Below are 27,735 nucleotides of genomic sequence, written 5' to 3' on the forward strand. Positions count from 1 at the left end.
GGTTTTTAATCTAGTTTCTGCAAAATACTATTGCTCACTTCCTTCAAATTGGCCACATGTTTTAGAACACAGATACTTCTTTGTTAACCATTGGTAATTTAAATATATATTTGTTTTATTAAAGTAAGAGTCAAATATAATACATAATAAGATATTCTAATATCCTCAATATTTTTCTCCTTTAACTATTAGAATCATTAAAATGCACTAATTAGAATATTGATTCTTTTTGTAGCAGTAGACATTTTAATAGAATACAAAATTAACCATAATTTTTGCTGAATCAATCCAAAATGGCACTGAAAAGTTGAAAAAAAATTACCCAGGACCATGAGCAAATTTATTCTATGCATCAATTTCATTTTAAATGTTCATTTTTATCAAAGTCATGGTTGCCATTTAAATTTTTAAAATATAGTTTAGTACATTTTGAAAATTGCTTTCTGACTAGCTTTCAATTTGATATGTCAAACAAAATGCAGTTTCAGGGGCTGGGGCTGCAGTTCAGCAGCGAAGTACTTGCCTAACACTTGTAAGGCAGTGGGTTTGATCCTTAGCACCACATAAAAAATAAACAAATAAAATAAAGACATGCTGTCCATCTACAACTACAAAAATAGATAAATAAAATTTTAAAAAAAAACAGAGTTTCAGCTTTGGTGAACTTTTGTGTTAGGTTTGAGAAAGATAAATTGTCTAATAAAACTTTAAGTTTCTTATGAGTACATACAAAGAAAAAAAATGTTTTCTATTAACATTGACTTATAGATCATTACTAACAATGTAAAATTTGAAAGTATATTTCCAATATTTAAATTTTTAATTCACAAAATTTATTTTATTGAATTTAATTGTATATTAGATACATGCTGGGTTATGCAAATAACCAAAGATTTTTACAACATTCTTATACACATATTTTCTGTGCTATTTACACAATACAGAAAGGCACTGATGAGAATTTACACATGGGCTAATAAAAGAAATCATTACAATTATTAGGAAATATGTCATAATAAGTCAATGGTCCTTGACTTAAATAAGATTAAAGTTTATGGTCAACTTTTATCTTGAAAGGTACAAAAGCAGTTAATATAATCATATTTTGTGCTATTCATTTTACAGCATTAGATAATATTAGTTAATTACATATGTAATAAATCTAATATTTTCATTTATTTATGAAACTTTAGAAAAAATAATTTGTGATAAATTATTTTCTGAATTAAATTAAAAATTGCATAGCAAAATTAATTTTCATGAACAACGTTTTTAAACACATTAGATAACACACCAAAATAATATGTAGATTTTAACCAGTACTCTAAACAGGTTTCCCTCACATTTTCCCATGGGGTAATGAAAGAGTAAGAAATATAGATGTTATAGGTTAGTCATGGAATTAAAAGAAATTTTGACAATGCTATTCACATGCAAATATTGTAATAAAGGCATCACTGGGCATGTCTGATTCACCTAGAACCCCAGACATTATTATAATGATGAATTAATCAGAGGATACACATATCCAAATAACTGTCCAGTTCATCCCATAAGCTAGCAAAAATCAAGATTTTATTTGCCATTTTCTCTTTTAACTTGTGAATCATACTTTTAATGCCAATAAATCTGAGTCATATCACATACTTGCACAAAGTATTAATGAAACTTTAAGCTTAGTAGATGGTCTCACTATAGGCACTTCTCCACAGTGACATTCACCTGACATTTATTAAAAATGACTATTTTCATCATTACCTAAAATTGGATATCCTCTGAAAGTTAATTTCTGTTAATCATTCAAACTTGCTGCAGATGTTACCACTGTGTCTATGGTAGAACATCCATAAAATACTCAGTTCCTCCCTGTAGGCTAAAAGCATGACCACCGGGTTCATTTTCTGTCTTTTGTCTTTGTGATTTTATAATTAACATCTTCTTTCACTTTCAGTGTTGTGAAAAATTTTATGGTCACACTCACCACTCACAAGTAGAATTAGAAAAAGTGTTAAAACAAATTAAGGTATTTTGGTTCCCCAGCACCAATGGAGAGACACAGGATGCCAAAGCATGGGTTCCCTAAATCTTGAGTGAAAGATTATGGAACTTATGATATAACTGGCCAGCCAGAAGAGTGAATTTCAAAAATCATAGAAAGATAATACATAATAACTGTTAGAGTCTGTAAACAAGTCAAAAATAACACCTGGCATTTAGCCAGGGGAATGTTAGAGTTCGTAAACAAGTCTGGATGGTGCCTGGCAAAATGCCAGAGGGAGTGGTTTGAGAAGTAACAAAAGCGAGCTATTAAGTGTGGAGATTCCTTATTGGTTGACTGATGTATCTAGTTTATGCTAATTAGATAAGCTCTGTGGAATGTATAAATACTGCTCCTGTCCTGCAATAAACGGCTCCCACTCCTGCTGTATCAACGTACACAAGTTATTCGTCACCCCCCGGTTATTTTGCTGCAGCAGCCGGACTGCGGCAAATAACCTTATTTTCTAAGAAGTGTGTAACTAACAGGTAGAGTTGCTCCACAAGGTAGGTAAGCCTAAGTTAGCACTTAGGATTTCAGTCCCAATTCTAAACATGACAGGCAGGATGACTTGAGGCACTTACTCCATCTCTCTGAGCCTAAGTTCCCTCATCTATAAATATAAAATAGCAGGAAATAACTGTTTAATGACATAGGATGATGTGGAGATTAAATGATATAAAATATTCCAAAGCATTTTGCATGGTGCCTATCACACACTATGCACTCAATAAATGTCAGTTGTTGTTATTAAATAATGTAATATTCCTTAATGAAGAACTCAGTTGGCAACAAGGCATATAACTGACTTTCCAGATGGAGTGCAAAGACATCTCTAAGTGTGGTATGAAAGAAGTGCACATAGTGCCAGTTTTCTTTTTCTTTATAATAGGATAAATTTGCAGTTAATCAAAATCAAAGTAGACATGTATAAATATGTATGATTCAAGATTCCAAAATAATTGAATCATTCCTCTATTTCTCATTCTTTTCATAAATATTTATTCAGAGCACCGACAAGTAGGTCACTGCCTTTTAATTAATACTAGAACACATTCTTGAAGTCATTCCTATCTAAAGTTGAGCATCGCTAATGTGAAGTAAGTCCCCAATTCTGTGTATAAATTTGTTCAGTTACAGAAGATTCATTTTCTAACAAGAAGTAGAGCAGATACTCAGTAAATCATTTTGCATAAACCTATTTAAGTGCCTCAAAGATAAGGACCCAGTGCATAAGCAAGCAGAACTGACAACTTTTCCTTTTGATGAATTTGATGAAAGGTATGCTTTCAGGGATCCAAACTAAAATGTTTTTTTAAAAAATTGTTTCTTTTAAAATTAAAGTCTGAAGTGAATTCTGAGAATGAGGTATCAGAAGACACTGTCTGGACGGGGACAGTGGAATGAGATTAGTGAAGTGGACACAACTATCAACTCTCTAGGGAACCATACAAAAGAATACAATTACTGAAATTCTTTACATTTAAAGTCAACACATTAACTTACAAAATAAAATAAAAAATGGGCTTATCTGTGTGCTGTCCATGAAACATGGAGGACAATAGGAACTTAAGTTAAAAACAATAGTTTCTGTATAATAGTTTAGTCAAGTTATATGATTGTTTTCCCCTGTTAAAATATTTTTTAAATTCTGATTTGTCACCATTTAAATTGTTTCTCTAAAATAAGCACAAATTTACAAAAGTTGATTTATTTATTTTTATTTTTTTTAGTTATAGATGGACACAATGCCTTTATTTATTTATTTATTTTTGTGGGGCTGAGGATCAAACCCAGTGTCTCACATGTGCCTGGCAAGTGCTCTACCACTGAGCCACAAGCCCAGCCCAAAACTTGATTTTTATTAATAAATTTATCCATTCAAAACACATTTTCATGACATCTTTAACATATGTTCATTGTGGTAGATACAGGACATAAAAATAAAAGGCAAAATCCAGGAAAGAGTCCAGCAAACATATTTTATAATACAGGGCAATAAACGCAGAGAAGTTTGTGCACCTAAGATACTACATGTCTCACTGGGTATGAGAACTACCCAAAGTCATAAGATCAGCATAAAATTATGACAGGTAGTCTTGAGCTAGTGGAGTGGGGAAAGACATCAGGGAGAGCATTCTGGGCTCAATCTCTATGTACAAAAGCTACTTCAAGACATTGGAGAGAGATCAGCAATTTGGTTAACTGCAATATTAAGAAATGGCAATGGTGAGCCTATAGCAATTTGGCCTGGAACCTATCAGGTGAAGTTCAAAAGTGAGATTTGTATTTAAGAAAGAGGATCAAGCAGCAGCACAAAAGATGGGTTGACAGAAGATGAGACTGGGGAACAAAAATCAGCTGGTGAAGGTGGGATGGGGGGAGGCAATGGGGTGGATTAATGAGCTATTAAGGTCAAAGAAATGGAGATTCATGACCCATAAGTAAAGGAGAAGAAAGGAGCACAATCAATTTTAAAATTGGGCCTACATAAGTAATGCTAGGGAAAAACAGACTGCAAAAGGAAAAGATATACTTTTTCATATAACCTGAATGTGAAAATATCTGGGAATTCTATAACATCATTAAATCCACTTATTATTCTGAAAATCCCCATGAGCTGGAAAGAATCACAAAATTTCCCTAGGTGTCTAACATATAAAGCTGGAGTGGTTTCTCTGCTTCAGCTTTTCTTCTGCTTAGTATCTGTAGTCCATTGACAATTGGACGTTCTTAGTTATTCCATTTATCTTTTCCATGAGGTGAGGTAATGGAATCATTTCATTTTTAATAAACAGTGCTAAAGCAATTTTCCAGGGCCCTCCAGAGAGACTCTGAAAAGCCAAACATCAACTTAAATGTTGAAGTACCTTTTCTGCCTAGAGTTATTAAAATAACTTGTCTTTGCTAGAAAAAAAAAGTAAATGGTAAGCATTGCCACTTAAAAGCAATGCCACTTAAAATTTCAATTTACTAGATAAATGTTTCAGATCATTTGACCTTAGGGCACTAATTTTCATTTTTTTTTCTTGAAATCTATTTTAACCTAAACAGTTGGTGGTGTCAAAATAGAAGCATGTACATGCAAAAGAGCTATACTGATTTGGTGTTGTACACAGCTAGTCACAGATATACCAATTTGAATTGGACTTACTCAAATAACAGTTTTGATTAATTTTTCACTGAATTCAAGTTGTTTGGATTAAACTAACTGCCATCATATCACCCAAGATAATTTTTTCAAATTAATAATGAATTTAATCAAAACAAATGAATGGCTCTAAGACCAATAAAATTAATTTGGCCACAAAGCAGTGTATTCCAGTTTGATAAAATTTATATGTCTACTCAACATGTTTTATGACAAAAGACTGCACTGCTGCAGCAATAAAATAATGAGCAGTTTCCAAGTGCTTACTTTATGTATATTACTTATGCTATTAATAACATTAGGTAAGATACCATATAATTTTCACTATTAGAATCTTATAATTTTCTTAACCAATATATGCATGGTGCAAGTTTCTATAAAATATTTCTTTTCAAATCACTGAATTTTCTTCCCCAAGTTTTAATCCTTTAATCACCAAGAAATGTGAATTTTTAACATAGTCCCAAGCTCTTCCCTCTTTGCTTCTAATTGTTCTTAACCCTGTTGCCCGATAAGCAGCAGGACCCCAGGCCCTTAAGTATCAAGAGCTCCCAATCTAGTATGAGGCATAATTTCCATATTTCATTTAAAGCCATTGATCACTTTTCCTATCCGTTTAGATTTCATTTCATTTAGTTATAGTGACCTTAGAGAATACTTCAGTTATATGTGCAATAGAAACTATCTATTTTTTCAAGATAAGTCTAAGGCATTTGCAACAACATGGAAGTACTTTAGTACTTTCAGATTTCAGTCTAAGGAATTATTATCATAAAGCATCAATTGTGTATTTTTATATATTTAACCAGTCATAAATTCCAAGAAACTACATAACAAATAAAAGATACTAGGAAACCATGAACCACAGATGAATTACAGATAGTCACAGTGTTGCATTATGACTATATAGTTCTGCAACTTAAAACATGAACACCAGGAGGTGTACCTGAAAAAGTTCAAACCCCATGGTGGGGAGAAGGGGATTCTACTTATAAAGACTAAGCAGATCTTTGGTTTGGTGTAGGAAAGCAATGGAAATGAGTGGATTAAGATTAGGAGGATTTGCTTTTGTAGTGACAGCACTTTGGGACAAGCAAATGGTTTTATTTCCTTGCTTTAAACCATTATTTATGGATTAAAAGTATATATTTATTCTACAAATTGTAGGATAACCATCATTAGCAAAAGCACAAAGTATTCATTTCCAAAGAAGACACATTTTTTTACAGTATCACAGAAGGAAGAACTTTACATGAAAATTGTTACAAATATTTCACATACAGAGTAAGATTTGGGGAAAAAAATAACTTTTTAAGACAAATGGCAAAGGCTTTCTCTTTAATAAATTCTTTGGTTTTAAACAGGTCTTTAGTGACGTTTGTTCAATAAACTATTAACTGATTTTGCTGGTGTCTGTTCTGTGTGTCTGTTATGGACCAGGATGTAATTCATTATCTTGGATTACAACTCATAGAACATGTTTGAAACAATTTACCTTGCTTTAACATAAAAACAATAACAAAATAAAAATATATCTTTAGATATGAGATAGCACATTTTGTTTATGAAGCTACTACTTTGTGTGTTGCATAAACTTTTTGTCTTTTAAAAAAATAAAAACTCTGATGGTCTTAAAAGAAAGGATAAACCAAGATGAAATATGAACTCTGCACACATCTTCCCATGACCCCTGACATGATCTTTCCATTTATTGGTTCCCAGATTCCTGCATTTAAAAAAACATAATAAAACATAATTAATGTCCTCATTATTCTATAATAACTATCACTTTAGCAAAACAAAAGTACTGGGAAACAGGGGTAACCTACTGCCAAAGTGAGGAGCTCTGCTGTTGATGAATTAAGAAAATTTTAACTCAATAAAAAAAAATCAGCAATTATGAATTAATTCACAGCACTAAATATATGGGAATATATGAAAATAAAATGATAGAATAATACAGAAAACTTGAGAGAAAGAAAACGTCATGTGAAAAATTGTAAAAGAAACTAGCCCGAGGTGATTAAAAAAAAATACATAGAGAGAATGCAATTGATTTACTTTTAGATTGGTTGCTACCTATTTTCTGGTGGAGAAGGATGCTATTAATTTTTGTATAACTATATATTTTCTTCTATAATAGTATAACAAGCATATTCAAGCACACTGTCAATTACTATGTCTGTTTTGAAACTCAAAAGAAACTGGATTAATAGCCTGTGTATATTGGATTTTGCCTTGTAGCTCAATGATCATTTGGAAGTAACTTACAATTTTTCTGTGTCTTGGGGCATTATTTTCTATACCATTGCTATCATCTGATTTCCTGTGAGGAAAACAAAAAGGGAAATCATTATATGTTTACAGTGCATAAAATTAAGTCAGTATATACCATTTACATCATGGCGATCAGGATAAAATGGAAAATGCCAATGCAGACAGAATGCATTTTTCTAAAAATATTTTATTCTTAATGTTGATTTTTATTTTTGTGTCAGTGCTTGGAGAAGGGTTGTTGCCTTGATGTCGATGATAAAAGCTCGTTTGTTCTATGCAAAGGGAAGAGCACGAATGGGATTTGGGCATATAACCATAACTTAGGCATTGTTTGGAATCATGCAAGATAATAGCCAATAAGGAGCTCAACTAGGTTGTGTCACACAGGTCTCATGCTTTGATGTTTATTACATTGCATTAGAGGTCAAACACGGTTCTTTACCCAATGTACATCAGAACAAGACTATAAATGTGGGCTTCAGATTCTTAAGAATGACTAAACTAGGTAACTGTTGTGCATTGTGAATGTCCCTGGAGATCTGTGCAGGCTTGAGCTCATTAAACTACTGCCACTAAGCAATAAATTCAACCACCCAATCGATAATGTCAAAATTGGAGTGTGTGGATGGTGGTAGGTGGAACTGTGTAGATTATACATCCAAGTGGAGTGAATAAATGCACAATCTCTTTATTGAACTATTTGCAGTAACTAGCTTGTTTTGATGTTATTGTGTTGAGTATTATATTTTTAGATCTTTTTCATCAAGAAAATCCTATAATCATGGGGATCTAAGTACATATATAAATGTTATATGTAAAATATATTTTGTGTATAATACATAAAAATTTTTTTCTGCCCCCCACAATTATCTCTAACAAAAAAAAATCTAGAAGAACATTGTTACAGGGTACAAGGTTGGATTGGTCTAAATAAACTAAAAGTGTCCTCGCTCCTTGTACTAATCTTTTACTGAGATAACCTAAAAAATTGAGACATTTTAAATGATTTCTGTGGTACAGTGAAGGATGAAGAAAATCATGTGCACTACCCCAGTTCTCAAAAAAAAAAAAAAAAATTTCATTCTTTGTATTATAGATTGAATCAGTTTGATATTGTCTCTAAGATATCCTAAGGGGGGAAAATACTGAATAGGGGAGGCTGCGTAAATGACCATGAAATTATACAGAACTGACAGTCCATTCCATACTGTTCAGGCAACCTGTTTATTAGTATGTCTTGCACAAACTAAAATGCAGCCTCTACCTGTGACCTCACAGGAATGGTCAGGGACTCTGTGGAGGCTGAACCAGGGGAACAGAAGAAGCAAGGCAAGGTTATGCTTGTCTTCCAGTATGCGAACAGCTGTTGCATATTTAGGATTCTAAGAATAAGAAAGAGGTCCAATACATGGGAATCAGAACAATTCAAAGTTCAGGTCACAATAAACAAACTGCCCAAGTTTTCCAGGAAGACAGCAGACTGCCTTGGGAGAAGTGTGATTGCCTACCAACTGGAAGAATGTCAGATTCCAATACAAAGCCTTTTCTTCCCTACCTGGTTTCATGGAACTCCCTGTTTTAATTATTTTGTGTGGTTAACTTGGAAGCTCACCTCTTGATCTCTCCCTCTCTTTTTTTTTTTTTTTTTTAACCTGCTATTTGTGAACTGAGTCAAAATGCCGGTTTGAATGTCTGTGAATTGCTGCAAGACAACTGTCTGGCCCAATACTGTTCTTTCAGGTGGCTGCAGACTCACACCCCAGGACACCTAAGGGCTAATAAGGATAAACTTCCAGTGTCATTTTGTGTTGGTGACAGTTGTCCAGATCTCCCACTTCTCAGGTTTTTTCATCTGCGATAGTCTCACATTCTCAGTCTATGGCCCTTGGCTCTGTTACTCAGACTTTAATCCCCATCTTGGGCACCTCTGTCACTGGCCTTCATACTTCATACTTCACTTCCACCTTCCCCATACCAAATTATATTCCCAGCTATTTTATTCCCAGCCTTCCTCATGTTCTACTCTAAAAAGGGTTGTAGAAGAATTCATGACAAAATTTGTATTCTCTCAAGAATAATCACTAATAGAATTACAAACCAGTGATTTTCAATCTGACAATCAGAACTACTGGTAGATGTTGTCAAGAAATACAAATGCCCAGACCCAATCCCAGAGGTTCTGGTCTGGGGAATCCAGCAAGGTCTGAGTCACTGTATCTGACTATGTAGTCAAGAATGAGAACCATTTAAGCAAATAATATTTCCCTGTGGTCATTGAACACTGATGCATCAAAGCCTATGCTGAGCATTTTTACACTGTAGTATTATTTAATCCAATAGGTTTAAGTGATAAATTCTACTATGAACCCATTCTGTAAAGGAGAAAACTGAAGCACAGAGAAGTGTGGGCAGTAAGTGATACAGGGGAATTATTCTGTTGTTTTTAATCTTGTTTTGTAGTTATAAATGGACAGAATGCCTCTATTTTGTTTATTTTTATGTAGTGCTAAGACTCAACCCCAGTGCTTCACACATACTCTGCATCTGAGCTACAGCCTCAGCCCTAGATGGGGATTCTAACACAGGCAGAGGACTCCAGATGCCAATCTTCACCACCTCATGGACATGTTCAGAAAATAACATGCATATCATATATTCTGGTGCTTTTTGTGTTCCTGACTGTAAATAGTTCATTCAGTTCCATATTTATCTGTATTTAACTGAAGCAAAAATTAATCTGTAAACAGTAATACTTACAGCTGTTCAATTTGTTCAAATTCTTTCCCTTCCTCTGTGTAACAAAAGAAGAACATGAGAAGAAAGGTTTACTATTTTTAATGAAACATACATGTTCAATTTAACCCCCCTCCCAAGCTAAGAATGCCCAGTGCTGCTCTTCCTGTTTGGAATGAAGCTAAAACACATTATCTTAACCAGAAGCACCAACGCAGGTGCTCCTGCTTGCCTTCCTCTTTATCTACAGACTTCATCTTCATTTCTGACCAAGAAAAGCCTGGGATTTTCAAATATATGATTGATTATCTGCCACTATTTAAGTTATTAAAAATTCAATACAAAATCAGAAAAGAATACAGAATGTATAGTAGATTCTTTCAAAGGACCATTGGTTTCTCAACCCATATCCCATCAGGCACAGGCTACAAAAATAAGACACTGACAAGACAATGTCTTTTAAGAAAATGCCAGAATATTTGATAAAAATATTTTAAAATGAATTATCCAAGTGAAAAAAAAAACTGTCTTTAAGGTCTTCTATATTAAGCAAAGACAGATTTTTCTAATATTGCAATGTCAACTGTCACATCCCCTCATTAGTGCTCAGGTATCAGTAGCATCAAAAGAAAAAAGTTAATTTTATTACTAATATTTTTAAGCAAGTTGAAACAGGAAGACCATCAATATAGGCTCACAGCTCACTATCTCCCTTGTTATTAACATAAATACTGCTGCAAATAATAAAACAGGGTTCTTTCACAATACTTCAAAGTCACTGTGATATATTAAGTCATAGTACATATCATAAGTAAGTGATATCATAAATAAGTAGCAATGAAAAAATAAATCCTACCTGGGTGCTTCTTTTTCTTTTGCGTGTACATTTCACAAAGCAGAATAAAAGCCACTAAAAGGATAACTTCAGCAATGATTGCAAGAAAGGGTTTGAGGGGCACCAAAAAGCTCAGCACAACAAGTTCAATGTGTTCCTCACTCTCGCCCAGCTGGAATATTGCATGGCACCAGTAGGATCCGCCATCTTCCTCCGAAAGATGCATTATCTTGAGCCTTGTTTCATTAGCGTGTTTTCCACTGATAACATATTTATCATTCATGTGAACATCAACAGGAACCTAATGTAAGGAAATGTTAAAATCCAATGCTATCATATCACATAAAAGACACATGTCCTATATGATCTAATTTTGAGCAAAGTTATCACGTAATGCCAAGAAAACTGCTTCCTGGAAAAAAGGCATACTAAAATTTGTGAGACCTTATATACAACAGAATTAAATCTTATCAGAGTTTGATTTTCCAGGTAGCAAATCAAGGAATAAATATTCTCTGTGATAAGAATTTAGCACTGAATGTTTTTAAAAAGTGAATAGATCATCATGGGTGAATATTACATGAGAATAAAAAACAGAAGAATTCCAGCCATCTGGGTTTTACATTCCAAGACTGACCAGCTCCTCACAAGCACAAGCACACAGTGAAACAACTCCCAACCCTGAAGCTACCCACTATTTCTGATCACTCCCATGAAAGTCGACTACTAACCCTGACAATGGGAGCTCTCCACACTGGAACTGAAGCTGCAATCTTCAGACCTTCCAAGCTGATACAAAAGCAATGGAAAAAGAGATTTGCTATCTACAGGGGCTTGTACCCTTCTTATCCTTCACGTCCCAATTTCTGTCTCACAGGCAAAATGGCTTCTGAGATTCTCTAGGTTTTTGCCAGGCTCATAACAGTCATACTAAACTATATGGAAGCTGCTATATTTAATCAATTTAAATAATATTTTATTCCTAGGCCCATCTGATGTCTTCCCTGGTCTCACTGTTCAATAAAAGTTACTCTGCATAAAAATATTCTCTGAGGTTACCTGAGGAAGAACTTTCTATGAGTTTCTTGTTGGTCAAAAACATTGTAGTGACCTGACTCAATGTACACAGCACTGCCCGGGATGTTTAGGACAAATGCCCCCTCCCAGAGTCAGAGATGAAAAGTCAGAGTCTTGCACTTAAAATAAGTCCAGCTGATTCTGATGCAGATGGTTGGTTACATTTTAGAAAAATACTTGACTTAGAGTTTTGACCTGGACCTTCTTCCCTGTACTTTTCTCACATCCTATTATGACCCATGCTCAGAGTCAAGAGAATGATTTCATAACAAATGGACAGAAGCACAGGTATATACATGTAAAATGACATTCTAAAAGTTTAATATAATTTTATTTAGGGAGTTTTGTTCAGTAATAAAGAGAAATGAAAATATGTCATTTGCAGGAAAATGGATGGAACATTGGATATTATGTTCAGCAAAACAAGCCAAACTCAGAAGGTTTTAGGTCATACGTTTTCTTTCACATGTGGAAGCTAGAAAGGAAAAAGGAAAGGAAAGATGGCGGAGGGATCGCAGGGAAATCAGTAGAATGGAGAAAAGGGACAAAGGGCAAGAAGAGGAGAAGGAAAGAAAAAATATATATGATTCAATTTAGGCCACTGTTTGATATCATATATGCACATATAAATCAGGTTGTGTATTTCAAACACTTGATTTATTTTTACAAATTTTTTTTAATATTTGCATACACCTTTCCTAATCATCAGTAACATGACAAAGAGAAATATTAATTGGGTAAGTCTATATCTGCACAACCTGGAGCTATTCTTTGAAAAACTAAGCCAACGTTACCACGGAATCAGTCATTCCTGCTTTCCAAGTTCTCCCTCTGTCATCCTTCAGCTGTCTATAAATCACCAATTTTGTCCCAGAAGGAATTTAATATTTCATTATAAAATCTCTTCTGACTCATATGCTTCTTCTAGAATGATAGCCTGCCTTTAACAGAGCTTTAATTTCAATGATCATTAGCAGCAGGGCTAGAGAAGGATGTCCCTGAAGTCTTCTAGCCATTTGAGGCTATGTGGGAGGAAGAAACCAAAATTGATTTATTGAATCTTTTTTTTTTTCCTTCATATCAGCTCTTTGAATAGTCTTTTCCCTTAAATAAATGAAAATTAAAGTACAGTGTTTGGCTCCCATCTAGTAACTGGAAGGCCAAAAAAAAAAAAAAAAAAAAAAACATATAGCACTTACAGATAGAACCTAAGTTACCAGATTTTCATTATTTTTCTCAAATGGTAGTCTTATGTTACATTCTATCACAGATACTTCATAAGACAGAAATGGGAAATGAAGGAGTTTTTTTCCCAGTTACTTTCATGGAAGGTTAGGGAAAGAATCTCTTTTGATGAGTTTATTTCTAAAGTGGTTAAGTATAAATGAAATCTAACTTCCTTTTGAAGAATTTAAATAAATTGCTAAACCTAAAAAAAAAAAAATTAAAGTACAAGCTAATGAAACTAAGATATCTTCATATGTACAATGCAATATGCTGAAACACCAAAAGACAACTCCATTTATCACTGTTCTTTCATTATGAATACATACCAAAAAAATAAACATAGTAGGAATTTTGAGTCTATTATAATCTTGTTATCTATAAACTAAAGGGGTTTTGTTGGTGTTGTTGCTTTCTTCAAATCAAAGAAGCAAGCTCTTACCTGTACACTCCCATTACTACGGTACCATGTCCAATTTGTAGGAAAACAGTGTTCACATTTACACACCAGGACAGTAGAATCTCCCACATACGTGATCAATGGCTTGTGTTTTCCGTGAAGCTCAGGAACTAAGAGAGATTTTTTAAAAATGTACATACTGAAACTGTTCAAGTAAAAGAAATGTCTTAAATTTGAAGACATTTTCTCCTTTAATTTTCTCAGCAATATGTGACTTGATTTTCTTTATGTTGTTTGAGTTATACATGAATTGAAACAAATTAATAGTCACTAGGGTATAGTTAATAGTAGTAAAAATACTAATAGCTAGACAGCTGCAATATAATTGTCTCCAAAGTAGAAATGGAAGAAAGCCCTTCTGTGATTGAACCTAATAACAATTATAGCATTGCAATGAACTGTGACATGCGGCAAACACCTGTAATCCCAGCAACTCTGGAGGTAGGGCAAGAGAACCACAAGCTCAAGGCCAGCCTTGCAACTTAGTGAGACCTTGTATGAAAATTTAAAAAAAAAAATTAAAAGGCCTGGGAATATAGGTAGGTGGCAAAGCACCCCTGGGTTCAACTCCTGGTACCAAAAAAGAGAAAGAAGCTCCATGTTTCCAAGTTTATTATTCCCACCTCTTATGTCACCATAGAGCAATTATTTTCTTCAAAGTTTTGTTTTTTGAAGGCATCTGAGTGAAAAGAAAATTACCAGATTGAAAATTGCTGGTTGATACAGATTTACCACAAATGGAACTGGAGACTATCATGCTAAGTGCAATAAGTCAGTCCCAAAAATCTAAAGGCTGAGTGTTCTCTATGACATGTGCATGCTAACATACAATAAGGGGTGGGGTGGGGGGGAGAATAGAAGTTCACTGGATTAGACAAGGGGGACTGAAGGGAAGGGAAGGAGGATGGGAATAGGAAAGACAGTAGTATAAAACCTATGTTCATATATGAATACATGACTAGTGAAAATCCACATTGTGTACAACCACAAGAATGGGATCCTAATTAGAATAAGTTATACTCCATAACTTATTATGTATAAAACATCAAAATACACTCTATTGTCATGTACATCTAAAAATAACAAATAAAAATAAATAAATAAATAAATAAATAAATAACAGATTTATTAGAAGCCAGCAAAGAGTTAGAGAGGGTCGGAACATTAAAAAATAATAATAATAAATTAAGAAAAAAGAACAGCATAAGAAAAAAGGTTAAATTGAAAAACACTTCATGTGACTTTTTAAAAATATATATGCTAATGTATACGATGACAAATTTCTTAGGTAAGTTTAATATAGATGTCATTATAGCAATAATTAGGTTTTAAGATTTGAACAATTACAAATTAAGTTTTAGGATACAAACAATTTGGTGAAGAAAATTTCAAAAAAGAATACAAGTAATACAATAAAAACTCAAGCCTACATGAAGAAATCAGTTCCTCTGATTGACCTCAAAAGGATGTATCTAGAATGAACACTTAATCTAGGGATGTCAACTGATCAATGATGATTACTCTTTTTGATTTCTTTCTTGTTTTTTTTTCCTTTTACTAACTTTAGCACATTATTTATTTTGTTTTTTTCACTTGTGTTTATTTGTTTAGTTTGCCAGCAGGGGAAGAATGGATAAAATTATGACTGCCTAAATTTTTTATACTATGTTGTCAAATTTCATAGGTATTTTAAAAATTTTACTCATTATTCTATTTTTTTTTTTTAGATTTTATATTTGAGAGGGACACAGTAGAAAGCGGGAAGATCAATTTTAATTGCTAAAGTTAAATATAAGATTAAATATATTTTTCAAGTACTCCTGAGTTCCTTCCTATTACCCAAAGATAATTGGGCAAGTATTTGCTGAAGGTATAAATTTTAATGATGAGCAAAAGGAAAATAATTGGTAACGAGTGGGAAAAAAATTCTAAATTGTGTAGCCCTAGACAAGGGTTTCTTCATGGGTTCTGTCTTTCAGTGATTAATGTTACAATGGCAAGTGGGCAAGCCACCTTGTATTCCTTACTGTTTAAAATGTGCCTACATCATTGTCTCCAATATAATTATACATATCCCCTCTTCATTGGGACTGCTGAGCAGCAGAGTACTGAATGAGACACTGTTAATAATAAAGAGGTGCACATAAAAGGAAGGTATGTCACCCCGAAGGAATAAATGCTTGGGTAATCCTAGCAGAGATGACACAGCAATCCATAAATCAGAGGTTCCCATACTTTTAATAGCCAACTAAACATGTTTTGATTGAACTGAGTAGGCAACAATTTTACATAAACCAAAGATGTGAAGTACCAATCGGAATTTGCAATCACCCCCTAATAATCTTTGGGCACCTATAGAGGAACTACTCGGGTGCTTCTGAAGAAGCACAATGCAGGAGAGTCGAGAGCATGTAGCTCACTCAAGGTGCTGCTCATTACAGTCATCCCAGCCAGAAGAAGCTTGGTGGCTAATCTCACCAAAGATCTTCTTGGCATTCCTTTTGAAAGACTAACTCCCTATCTGTCACCATCAAGCTAGGGAGCATGAGGTTAAGTTAAAAAATCAGATGTCCACACAATGTCACAAAGACAAGATTTGGGTCTAGGAGATACTTGACTTAAGACTACAATTTTAGTGGTACCAGCTTTAAGGCTAAGGGTAGATCATCCCCATCCTGTGGTATTACAATAAAGATTAAACAAGAAAACATAATGTCCTTGGTGCATGGGAAACACCATAAAATTAAAACTTTTATTAAGATTATACACTGGTACTGCTTTCTTAATTAAGCTGTTTTATAATCTGCAATGCCCACGGCCCTTCTATGTCCTGTTCATTGGCCGAATTAATAGGATCAATTTTTTTATGTGGAAAAATGATTTCTAGGCCAGCTAGCCCTGTGAATCAGAAAAGAAATAAAACCCAGGAAAAAGAGAGAGAGAAAGATAGAGAGAGAGAGAGAGAGAGAGACCTGGAAATTATCTGAACCATGGGAATGAGAAAAAGACGCTAAACTGTGTCCTTTATGAAACAAGTAAAATGACAAAAAGTAGGAGATAAATAATTAAAAAACAAGGGTCAGGAAAAGAGTGAAGAAATAGGAGCGCTGAGATGCTAATTATGTAGATATGGCCCCAGTCCATCCTCAAGTGTAACTATCACTACAGAAAGGTAGAATCTTTGCCACCTGATCCTCACATAAAGCATTAATATCCAGGATATACGAAGAACTCAAAAAACTAACACCGAAAAACAAATAACCCAATCAATAAATTGGTAAAAGAACTGAACAGACACTAATCAAAAGCTATACAAATAGTTGACAAATACATGAAAAAAATATTCAACATCTCTAGAAATTAGAGAAATGCAAATTAAAACTACTCTGAGATTTCGTCTCACGACAGTCAGAATGGCAATTACCTAGAATACAAGTAACAATAAATGTTGATTAGGATGTGAGGAAGAAGGCACACTCACACATTGCTGATGGGACTGCAAATTAGTGCAATCATTCTGGAAAGTAGAGATTCCTCAAAAAAAAATAGGAATGGAACCATCATATGACCCAGCTATCCCACTCCTTGGTATACATCCAAAAGATATAGCATACTACAGTGACACAGCCATATCAATGTTTATTGCAGCACAATTCACAATAGCCAACATATGGAGCCAACCTAGGTGCCCTACAACAGATGAAAGAATAAAGAAAATGTGATACACACACACACACACACACACACACACACACATATATATATAATATATATATATATCCAACAGATAAATGGATAAAGAAAATGTGATACACACACACACACACACACACACATATATATATATATATATAATATATATATATATATATATATATATATATATATATATATATATATATCCAACAGATAAATGGATAAAGAAAATGTGATACACACACACACACACAATGGAGTACGACTCTGCCATAAAGAAGAATGAAATTACAGTGTTTGTCAGTAAATGGATGGAATTGCAGCAGACTATCATGCTAAGTGAAATAAGCCAATCCCAAAAAGTCAAAGGTAGGATGTTTTCTTTGATATGCAGAAGGAATCTAAAATTGGGAGGGGGGAGAATACAAAATAGAAGAATGATCAATGGAGTAGATGAAGGGGAAGGAAGGAGGGATGAGATAGGGAAAGACAGTGGAATGAATCTGACCTAACCTTCCTATGCACACATATATGAATATACCACAGTGAATCTCACCATCATTACATTCACAAGACACTAAAAAAAAAAAAAAAAAAAAAAAAACTATAAGTAAATAGCAGGAAGATCAGTAGAGCAGAAGGAGGAGAACAGGAGAGGGAAGAAATGAGGGAAAAAGGAAGTTCTGGGGACTGAATTAGAGCAAATTATATTTCATGCTTTTAAAAATATATCAAAATGAATCCTAATGTTATGTATAACTAAAGATAATCAACTTAAAAAAAAAAAAAGCAACCTTCAGTGAATCGTACTGCTTTAACCACACATTCAACTGGTTGGCTAAAGCAGCTAAATAAGATTATTGTGTTTGCAATGGAGTTTCATTCAGTTATAAAGAAGAAATTGTGTCATGTGCAAGAAAATGGATAGAACATGACAGCATAATAGGCCAGACTATATGGAGAAGGTAGAATGGAGAAAGGGGGAAAAGAGGGCATGGATCTCATGAAGACAGAAGGGAGACTGGGAGAGTAGGGGAAGAAGACAAGGGGTAGTGAGGAGGGGAGGGAAGGAGGGGCAATGAGGAATGAAACTGACCAAATTTTATGTGCATGTACAAATCTGTCACAATGGATCCCACTATTATGTACAACTATAATGTAGAAATAAAATTTTTAGACATTATTGTGTTTGCATAAGCATTATAATTCAAACAAATCAGTACAATTTAAGTGAGGGTGCCCAGTTTCTGCACCTTACAGATAATGCAAAATCAAACTGGCTAAAAAGACCTATGAAGTATGTGAAGCAGAAAGCATACATGGAATAAAATATAAGAATTAAAAAGGAAATAGCTCATCCCCAACAAACTAGTCTTAACGAGAAAAGGCAGAAAAAAAAATCAAGTAATACTTTGAAACAACCAAGAACTATTTTTTTTTAATAAAAAGACAACAACAGTCCAGCTTATTTAAAGGGAGGAATGATTCTCTCTCACATAGGTGTTTTGCCCTATTAGCTAAGGCTATTTGCTTAGTATTCATTTGATTTTCTTAGTGTGCAGCTACCACTTCAGAGATAGCACAGACATGGAGGAAAGTAACCAATATAAGAAATTGGAAGTAACTCTAGGATCCAAGAGAATAAGGGCACCATCTGTCTTAATATTAATGTAACAAGTATATTTTAAGTTCTTGAGAAAGAGAAAATGATTAAATGTTAAAGGCTCAAATCGGCTGAATCATGGAACATTTTGTTCTCTATTATTTTCCTTAGGGCAGAACCGATTTTTGCACTAGATATTTTAAGGCTGTGGTTACAGAAGGCTGGCAATGCTCTACAGTCTGAGGTCCATGCTAACCTCTGTTATCAACTCCTTCCTCTTGTTCAGCCTTCTTGCTTTCCAGCCCTAAAGAGGAAGGCTCTCCTCATATTATAGGGCATTAATTAGGCCCTATTTCCTATAACTGGGAATTTCGAAGCAGAAACAATTCAGCCCCATGCTCATCAGTTTTTTTTTTTTTTTTCCTGGTTGCAGGTGAATTACCTTCTTCTGTAGAATAAGTAGTACCAAACTGAGTTTGGGTTATGAAGGGATAGACTAGTTTACTTTGGCTTAAAGGCTAGTAACACCTAGCTGGTGGGCCAGTAACAATCCATCTTGGTTCCCCTTTCTGTGTGTATTTCCACAGCTGACATTTTGCTGTGAGGAGGAGTAACAGGATCAGTTCAGGGCTAATTTTTTTCCTGAATATCCTAACAGAGCACTATCAGTCTATCAACTCAATACTACTTTCTAATCACACTTACAGATTAGGTGAAAGCATTTGAAAATTAATGTCTCACTTGAAACGATCAACCCTACTCTAGAGCAGGTGTCAACTAAAGACTTACAGAGGGATCCTCCACTAAAGACAGAGGGTTCTTTGCTTCACAAGCATAAGGCCCTGATTCAATCCCTAGCACCCCCGCCCCCACAAAAAAGACACAAGGTTCCCTCCATCCTCAGATGGAGCAAAGCCACACTGCTTGACTTCTGTGGGAGAGGTACAAAGTGTATTCATGAAGCACTGGTCTTTGGCCAGATTAGGATCATCTTAGCACAAACACTGTTTAGAAGTACAGACTTTGCAAATGGTTGTGCTGGGCATTGGTCAAGGCCAGAGTTTCTGCTTTCCTAGATTGGTGATCTTTCAGATATTCTATTTCTCAATTTCAGTATATTTCCTTCCATAGATTAGGTCATACTTTAACAGAAAGTGTATTGAAATATAATCAAAATATTGAAATTTTCCCACAGGTTAAGAATCAAAAGTGGGAAAAGGTAACACTGGGAGGAAAACATGAAATCCTGTTTTTCAGCAAGTCTCCATGAGGCACATGCTTGGGACACATATCTGGCAGCTGAAAGGGGTTTTCTAGGTATTATATAAGATCCAGGTTAGGATCACATGGCTGTGCTATTAACCATCCCAATTAAATGTTGGGATTAAGCTGTACACTACAAACAAATGATAATGACCCAGTGATGACAAGGAGAAGATGAAACAAAATTCTGTTTTCTTTTTTTATCTCCTCTGTTTCCTTAACTGTCTCCTGGACTAATGCCCAAGTTCACATTGACCATTCCTCTGGTTTAAGGACATTTAGATGCTACCATATTTGGACAAAGATTCTTCCATATGGTCAAGGAGAGCTAAGTGGACTTCAGCATGAAGACTGAGGACTAAAGTCCTAGCTGCTTCTATGATGCTACTTTTCCACACTTTTACTTCTTGGATACTTCCCAGAGAAGACAGATGGCTGAGTCATGACAAGTCTCATAGCATTTGGTCCTATCAAAATCTCCCCATGAGTTCCAAAAAGTTCTCGTTTGTAACCAATTTAATTTTTGCATACTTTCTACAGAGATTTTTAATATTGATTCATATTATGGAAATTTTCAGCAACTAAGGATATTTGACCCACTACTGAAGAACTCTCATCTCTCATCTTTCTTGGATGAAAAATAATCATCAGCAGCTAGAAGCTCCCGACGTGCACTTTTGCTGTCTTGCAGGTTCTGGCATCCACAGCCAAACACACAAAGTCAGCAGGGTTTTTTGCCTTGTACTAATCAGTAATGTTGAAGCCCTGTTATACCCTTGTAGCAATAAATCAACTGGCTCCTGTAAAGACAGAAGCAGGGACTTTGAAGATGATTTTTTCTAAGGGCTCAGGCTCGAGCTATAGTTGACTCAGGTAGTCTATGACCCCCCTAAAAAAATTTTATTTTGGCTAACTTTAAAATAGTGGATAAAACAGGCTTTTCATGCACATTCAACTCTAGTGCTGCTAAGAAAAGAAAATTCTTCTTAGGAAAAACCATAAGCAAACCATGTAGAGAAAGTATAACAGGACAGTGTTTTAGTCAGCTTTTCACTGCTGTGACTAAATGATCTGACCACAACAACTATAGAGGAAAACAAGTTCCTTTGAGGGCTCACAGTTTCAGAGGTTTTAGTCCTTAGAAGACTGGCTCCATTCCTTAAGGTTCCAGGTGAGGCTGAACATCCTGGCAGGAGAGGGTGGCAGAGGGAAGCAGTTCACATCACAGTGATCAGGAGGCAGAGAAAGACACTCCACTCTCCAGATACAAATATATACTCCAAGCCATGCCTCAATCCCCACCTCCTCCAGTGACACCCTACCACTTTAGTTAACACTCAGTTAATCCCTATCAGGGGATTAATTTCACTGATTGGGTTAAGACTCTTACAACCCAATCATTTCTCCTCAGAACCTTCTTATGTTGTCTCACACGTGAGCTTTTGGGGGCCACCTCACATCCAAACCGTAACAGACAATTATAAAAATATAATATACAACACTCCACAAGCTTTACAGACCTAATAAAAGAATAACTATAACATTAATTATTGTGTTGATATCTTTAAATTCTACATAAATGAAATCATTTCTCCAAACAATATTCAACCTAAATGAATTATTATTTTTACCAAGGAAGATCTGGAAGGACTCAACTTATTAATTTCATAAAAACCTTCAGGATATAGTACATACTTAAAAGTTATATTACTGCGAAGCAGCAATTAAAACCAAACAAGTTATCTGGACACAGGGGTGCCTGTCTGTAATCTCATCTGCTCAGGAAGCTGAGGCAAGAGGATTGCAAGTTTGAGCCAGCCTGAGAAACTTAGCAAAATACTGTCTTGATATAAATACGCTGGTGATGCTGCTCAGTGGTAGAGGGCTTGCCTAGGCAGGCATGAGGCCCTGGGCTCAATCCCCAATATCACAAAAATAAAGAAGAATTTGAACTAAATTGCTTCACACAAATTAAAAAACAAGAGGAAAATGCAAATATTCAGTGTTTTTTTTTTTTTTTTGCATGTCTGAAAGACTTGATTTAAAAGCTCATCCCTGTATTGGTCAGCGTCAGCTTAGTAATGTCAAAATAGTTGGGGAATCAAGAGGCCTTCCCTAAGAATACTTGGCATGAAATTGACATTTTTGAAAAGTAAAATGCTTCCAATAATATTCACATCAGAGCCAAGAATGGTCATATATAGTAATCTGATTGATTTATGATGAGAGCTAATAAGGAAAAAAAAAATGTTGTACAGTCAATACTTAAACTTTGATCAGACACAGTAAGTCTGTATTTCCAGAAAATAAAGCAATGTAGAGGACAGAGAGGAGATACACACACTAATTTTAACTAATAGGTGAAAAGTATTAAACACAAACACACACACACACACACACACAGCATTTAAAGTTGAATTTCCTGGGAGCACTTAAGTCATGAGATTTGGTGAGCAAACACCTAGAGGCCTTCTTTACATATTTAAAGGACACTCAATAAAATGTGATTATTAGTATTTTGTGTGTATATATGCATGTGTGTGTTTAATACTTTTTCACTTATTAGGAATAGTGAAGGGGGGAGAAAAAGGAAAGAAAGAAAGGAAAAGGTAAGAGAAAAGAAAAGGAGAAAAGGAGCAAAGAGGAGAATGAAAGGGAGGACAAGACAGGGAAAAGAAGAGAGGAAAAGGACACAGTAAGGAAATGCATACGGTCCATCCGCTCCTCCACTAAGTTAAATTAGTCAACAGAAGAAAGAAGATTAAGAAAGAATATACATGATCAAAATAATCAAAGGACAAAGCCAATTTCTGCCTTTGGAAAGACCAAGGACTTGTTATCTTTACTAAATTGGAACATTTACAAAACATGCAAAGGAGGTGAGTCCCAGTGCAGAGAGGACACAGGGAGGGACGTGGGAGTGAACCACCTTCAATCATGGAAATAAAGAAGCAGGTTATTCTGCTACTGACAGGGCCTTCAGGATAGGATCGGTATTCTGTCAGAATAAAGTTTTTGGGAAAAGGAGAAGAGTTTTCCAGTTCTCTGGAAAATTAATGTGTAGCAGAACCCTACACAGTTTTCAACAGGCTATATTTCCCAAATACCGGCATGAACACTGTAGTTCCTTAATCTACCACAAAACATTGGGATGTTCATAAAGATAATTACCCCAAAACAATTTGTCTTTATTATGAGACTATTTGAGTTGGATAATAGAGATTGTGACTTTGTAAAGTTTTGGTTTAATGATGGTAATAGTAAATATATCAATTTGCTTATTTCTCTGAGGAAGAACTGTAGATTATATTGTGGGGTTTGAATAGTCATGTGGCACATAATGACATTTCAGTCAACAATAAATCATCGATACACAGTGGTGGTCCCAGAAGATTATAAGGGAGCTGAAAAATTCCTATTACCTAGTGCATGGGTAACTGAAGAAGAGGCAAGAGAAAAGGAAACTGCAGGAGAGAAGGAAATATTCCCATGAAAAGTCAAAGTGAAGTGTTCAGCAGAAGCGGAATACTAAGGCTCCTTAAAAAATTTACAAGCATGGACCCGGACATAGCAAGGTTTTCATTAAGGGAGGAAGACTCATGGTGCATCATCTGCTTAAAAGCAAATCTATGACAAATACAGTGAAACAAATCAAGCAAACCACTCTGAACAGATTTCTGAATAGGTCTTCTGAAGAGAGCCTCATGCAGGTCCTTCAAGAATGTTCCAGAACTGTGACCACTGACAGAAAAGGCCCAGTGGCCCGCAGAGTGGCAGAGCTTCCAATCACTCCTGCAAGGTAGGCGGGCCTGCGACCCACCGGCAGAAGAGGAGCAGAGCCGCCCCCTCCCCCCCGCGCCTGCAAGGTAGACGGAACTGTGACCACCATCAGAACAGGCCAGACCTGCAACCAAGAGACAGAACAGGCCCAGTGGCCTGAGGAAGGGTAGAGCCGCCCCCCCCCCCCGTGCCTGCAAGGTAGGCGGACCTGCGACCCACTGGCAGTACAGCCCCAGAGGCCTGCAGAGGGGCAGTGCCGCTGCCTGCGCCTGCAAAGTAGACAGAACTGTGACCACCGACAGAACAAGCCTAGCGGCCCGCAGAGGGACAGAGCCGCCGCCCGCGCCTGCAAGGGAGACTTTGCAACTATACAAGACCAATATAAATATATAGGGGGAAAATTCAATAGCACAACAGTTTCACCAAGTAGAAAGGAACGCGAACAGTATGAAGAGACAAGGAAAGAAAGGACCACAAGCATTGCAGGTCAACTCAACGTTAGAAGAGGTAATAGCTGCAGCAGATGGAATGTCAGATAAAGAATTCAGGATATACATGCTTCAGATGATCTGGAGTCTCAAGGAAGACATCAGACAGCAAAATCAGACAATGAAAGATCACTTCAACAATGAATTACATAAACAAATCCAAGAAGCAAAAGATCAACTATACAGGGAAATAGAGGTTATAAAAAACAAACAAACAGAAATCCTAGAAATGCAGGAAGCAATAAGCCAACTTAAAAACTCAATTGAGAATACTACCAGCAGAGTAGAACACTTAGAAGACAGAACATCAGACAATGAAGATAAAGTATTTCAACTTGAAAAGAACATAGACAGCTCAGCAAGACTGTTAAGAAACCATGAGCAGAACATCCAAGAAATATGGGATAACATCAAGAGACCAAATTTAAGAGTCATTGGGATACAGGAAGGGACAGAGTTTCAAACCAAAGGAATGAGCAATCTATTCAATGAAATAATACGAGAAAACTTCCCAGACTTGAAGAATGAGACAGAACCCCAAATTCTAGAAGCCTACAGGACGCCGAATGTGCAAAATCATAAGAGACCCACACCTAGACACATTATAATGAAGATGCCCAACATACAGAATAAGGAGAGAATTTTAAAAGCTACAAGAGAAAGGAAGCAGATCACATTTAGGGGTAAGCCAATCAGGATAACAGCTGATCTTTCAACACAGACTCTGAAAGCTACAAGATCCTGGAATAACATATTTCAAACACTGAAAGAAAATGGGTTCCAACCAAGAATTGTGTTTCCAGCGAAATTAAGCTTCAGGATGGAAGATGAAATTAAAAACTTCCACGATAAACAAAAATTAAAAGAATTTGCAGCTAGAAAACCATCTCTTCAAAACATCCTTGGCAAAACATTACAGGAAGAGGAAATGGAAAATAACAATGAAAACCAACAGTGGGAGGTAGGACACTAAAGGGGGGAAAATAATCAAAGAGGAAAACAAACCATGTTTAGTAACATAAGTAAACAAATATGGCTGGAAGAACAACCCATATCTCAATAATAACCCTAAATGTTAATGGCTTAAACTCACCAATCAAGAGACACAGGCTAGTAGAATGGATCACAAAACAAGACCCAACAATATGCTGCCTACAGGAGACCCATTTGATAGGAAAAGACATACATAGGCTGAAGGTGAAAGGTTGGGAAAAATCATATCACTCATATGGACCTCGGAAACAAGCAGGAGTATCCATACTCATATCAAATAAAATAGATTTCAAGCCAAAGTTAATCAAAAGGGATAAAGAGGGACACTACATACTGCTCAAGGGAACCATACACCAACAAGACATAACAATCATAAATATATATGCCCCAAACAATGGTGCAGCTATGTTCATCAAACAAACTCTTCTCAAGTTCAAGAGTCTAATAGACCACCATACAATAATCATGGGAGACTTCAACACACCTCTATCACCACTGGACAGATCTTCCAAACAAAAGTTGAATAAGGAAACTATAGAACTCAATAACACAATTAATAACCTAGACTTAATTGACATATATAGAATATACCACCCAACATCAAGCAGTTACACTTTTTTCTCAGCAGCACATGGATCCTTCTCAAAAATAGATCATATATTATGTCACAGGGCAACTCTTAGACAATATAAAGGAGTAGAGATAATACCATGCATCCTATCTGATCATAATGGAATGGAACTGAAAATCAACGATAAAAGAAGGAAGGGAAAAGAATACATCACTTGGAGAATGAACAATAGGTTACTGAATGATCAATGGGTTATAGAAGACATCAAGGAGGAAATTAAAAAATTCTTAGAGATTAATGAAAACACAGACACAACATATCGGAATCTATGGGACACATTGAAAGCAGTTCTAAGAGGAAAATTCATTGCTTGGAGTTCATTCCTTAAAAAAAGAAAAAACCAACAAATAAATGATCTCATACTTCATCTCAAAATCCTAGAAAAAGAAGAGCAAAACAACAGCAAAAGAAGGAGAAGGCAAGAAATAATTAAAATCAGAGCTGAAATTAATGAAATCGAAACAAAAGAAACAATTGAAAAAATTGACAAAACTAAAAGTTGGTTCTTTGAAAAAATAAACAAAATCGACAGACCCTTAGCCATGCTAGCGAAGAGAAGAAGAGAGAGAACTCAAATTACTAACATACGGGATGAAAGAGGCAATATCACAACAGACACTTCAGAAATACAGAAGATAATCAAAAATTATTTTGAATCCTTATACTCCAATAAATTAGAAGATAGTGAAGGCATAGATAAATTTCTTAAGTCATATGATCTGCCCAGATTGAGTCAGGAGGATATAGACAACCTAAACAGACCAATATCAATTGAGGAAATAGAAGAAACCATCAAAAGACTACCAACTAAGAAAAGCCCAGGACCGGATGGGTATACAGCAGAGTTTTACAAAACCTTTAAAGAGGAACTAATACCAATACTTTTCAAGCTACTTCGGGAAATAGAAAAAGAGGGAGAACTTCCAAATTCATTCTACGAGGCCAACATCACCCTGATACCTAAACCAGACAAAGACACTTCAAAGAAAGAAAACTACACACCAATATCTCTAATGAACCTAGATGCAAAAATCCTCAATAAAATTCTGGCCACTCGGATACAAAAACTTATCAAAAAAATTGTGCACCATGATCAAGTAGGATTCATCCCTGGGATGCAAGGCTGGTTCAATATACGGAAATCAATAAATGTTATTCACCACATCAATAGACTTAAAAATAAGAATCATATGATCATCTCGATAGATGCGGAAAAAGCATTCGACAAAGTACAGCATCCCTTTATGTTCAAAACTCTAGAAAAACTAGGGATAACAGGAACATACCTCAATATTGTAAAAGCAATCTATGCTAAGCCTCAGGCTAGCATCATTCTGAATGGAGAAAAATTGAAGGCATTCCCTCTAAAATCTGGAACAAGACAGGGATGCCCTCTCTCACCACTTCTGTTCAACATAGTTCTCGAAACACTGGCCAGAGCAATTAGACAGACGAAAGAAATTAAAGGCATCAAAATAGGAAAAGA

General features: G+C 35.4%; 1 protein-coding gene across 1 annotated transcript in view; it reads right to left on the reverse strand.

The window, feature by feature from the left end:
• Positions 1-810: 810 nt before the first annotated feature.
• Positions 811-27,735, reverse strand: part of Emb (embigin) — a 60,586-nt gene continuing 33,661 nt past the window's right edge. The window contains exons 5-9 of the mRNA XM_058583142.1: positions 13,778-13,905; positions 11,056-11,335; positions 10,224-10,257; positions 7,461-7,515; positions 811-6,915 (exon numbers count right to left, since the gene is read on the reverse strand). Coding sequence (XP_058439125.1) covers positions 6,898-6,915; positions 7,461-7,515; positions 10,224-10,257; positions 11,056-11,335; positions 13,778-13,905 — 515 coding nt within the window. The 3' untranslated portion in view covers positions 811-6,897. The remainder of the gene's footprint in view (positions 6,916-7,460; positions 7,516-10,223; positions 10,258-11,055; positions 11,336-13,777; positions 13,906-27,735) is intronic.

The sequence above is a fragment of the Marmota monax genome, unplaced genomic scaffold (assembly GCF_021218885.2).
Source record: "Marmota monax isolate L192 unplaced genomic scaffold, Marmota_monax_Labrador192_F-V1.1 WCK01_AAM20220418_F8-fsc00037, whole genome shotgun sequence".
Lineage (NCBI taxonomy): Eukaryota > Metazoa > Chordata > Mammalia > Rodentia > Sciuridae > Marmota > Marmota monax.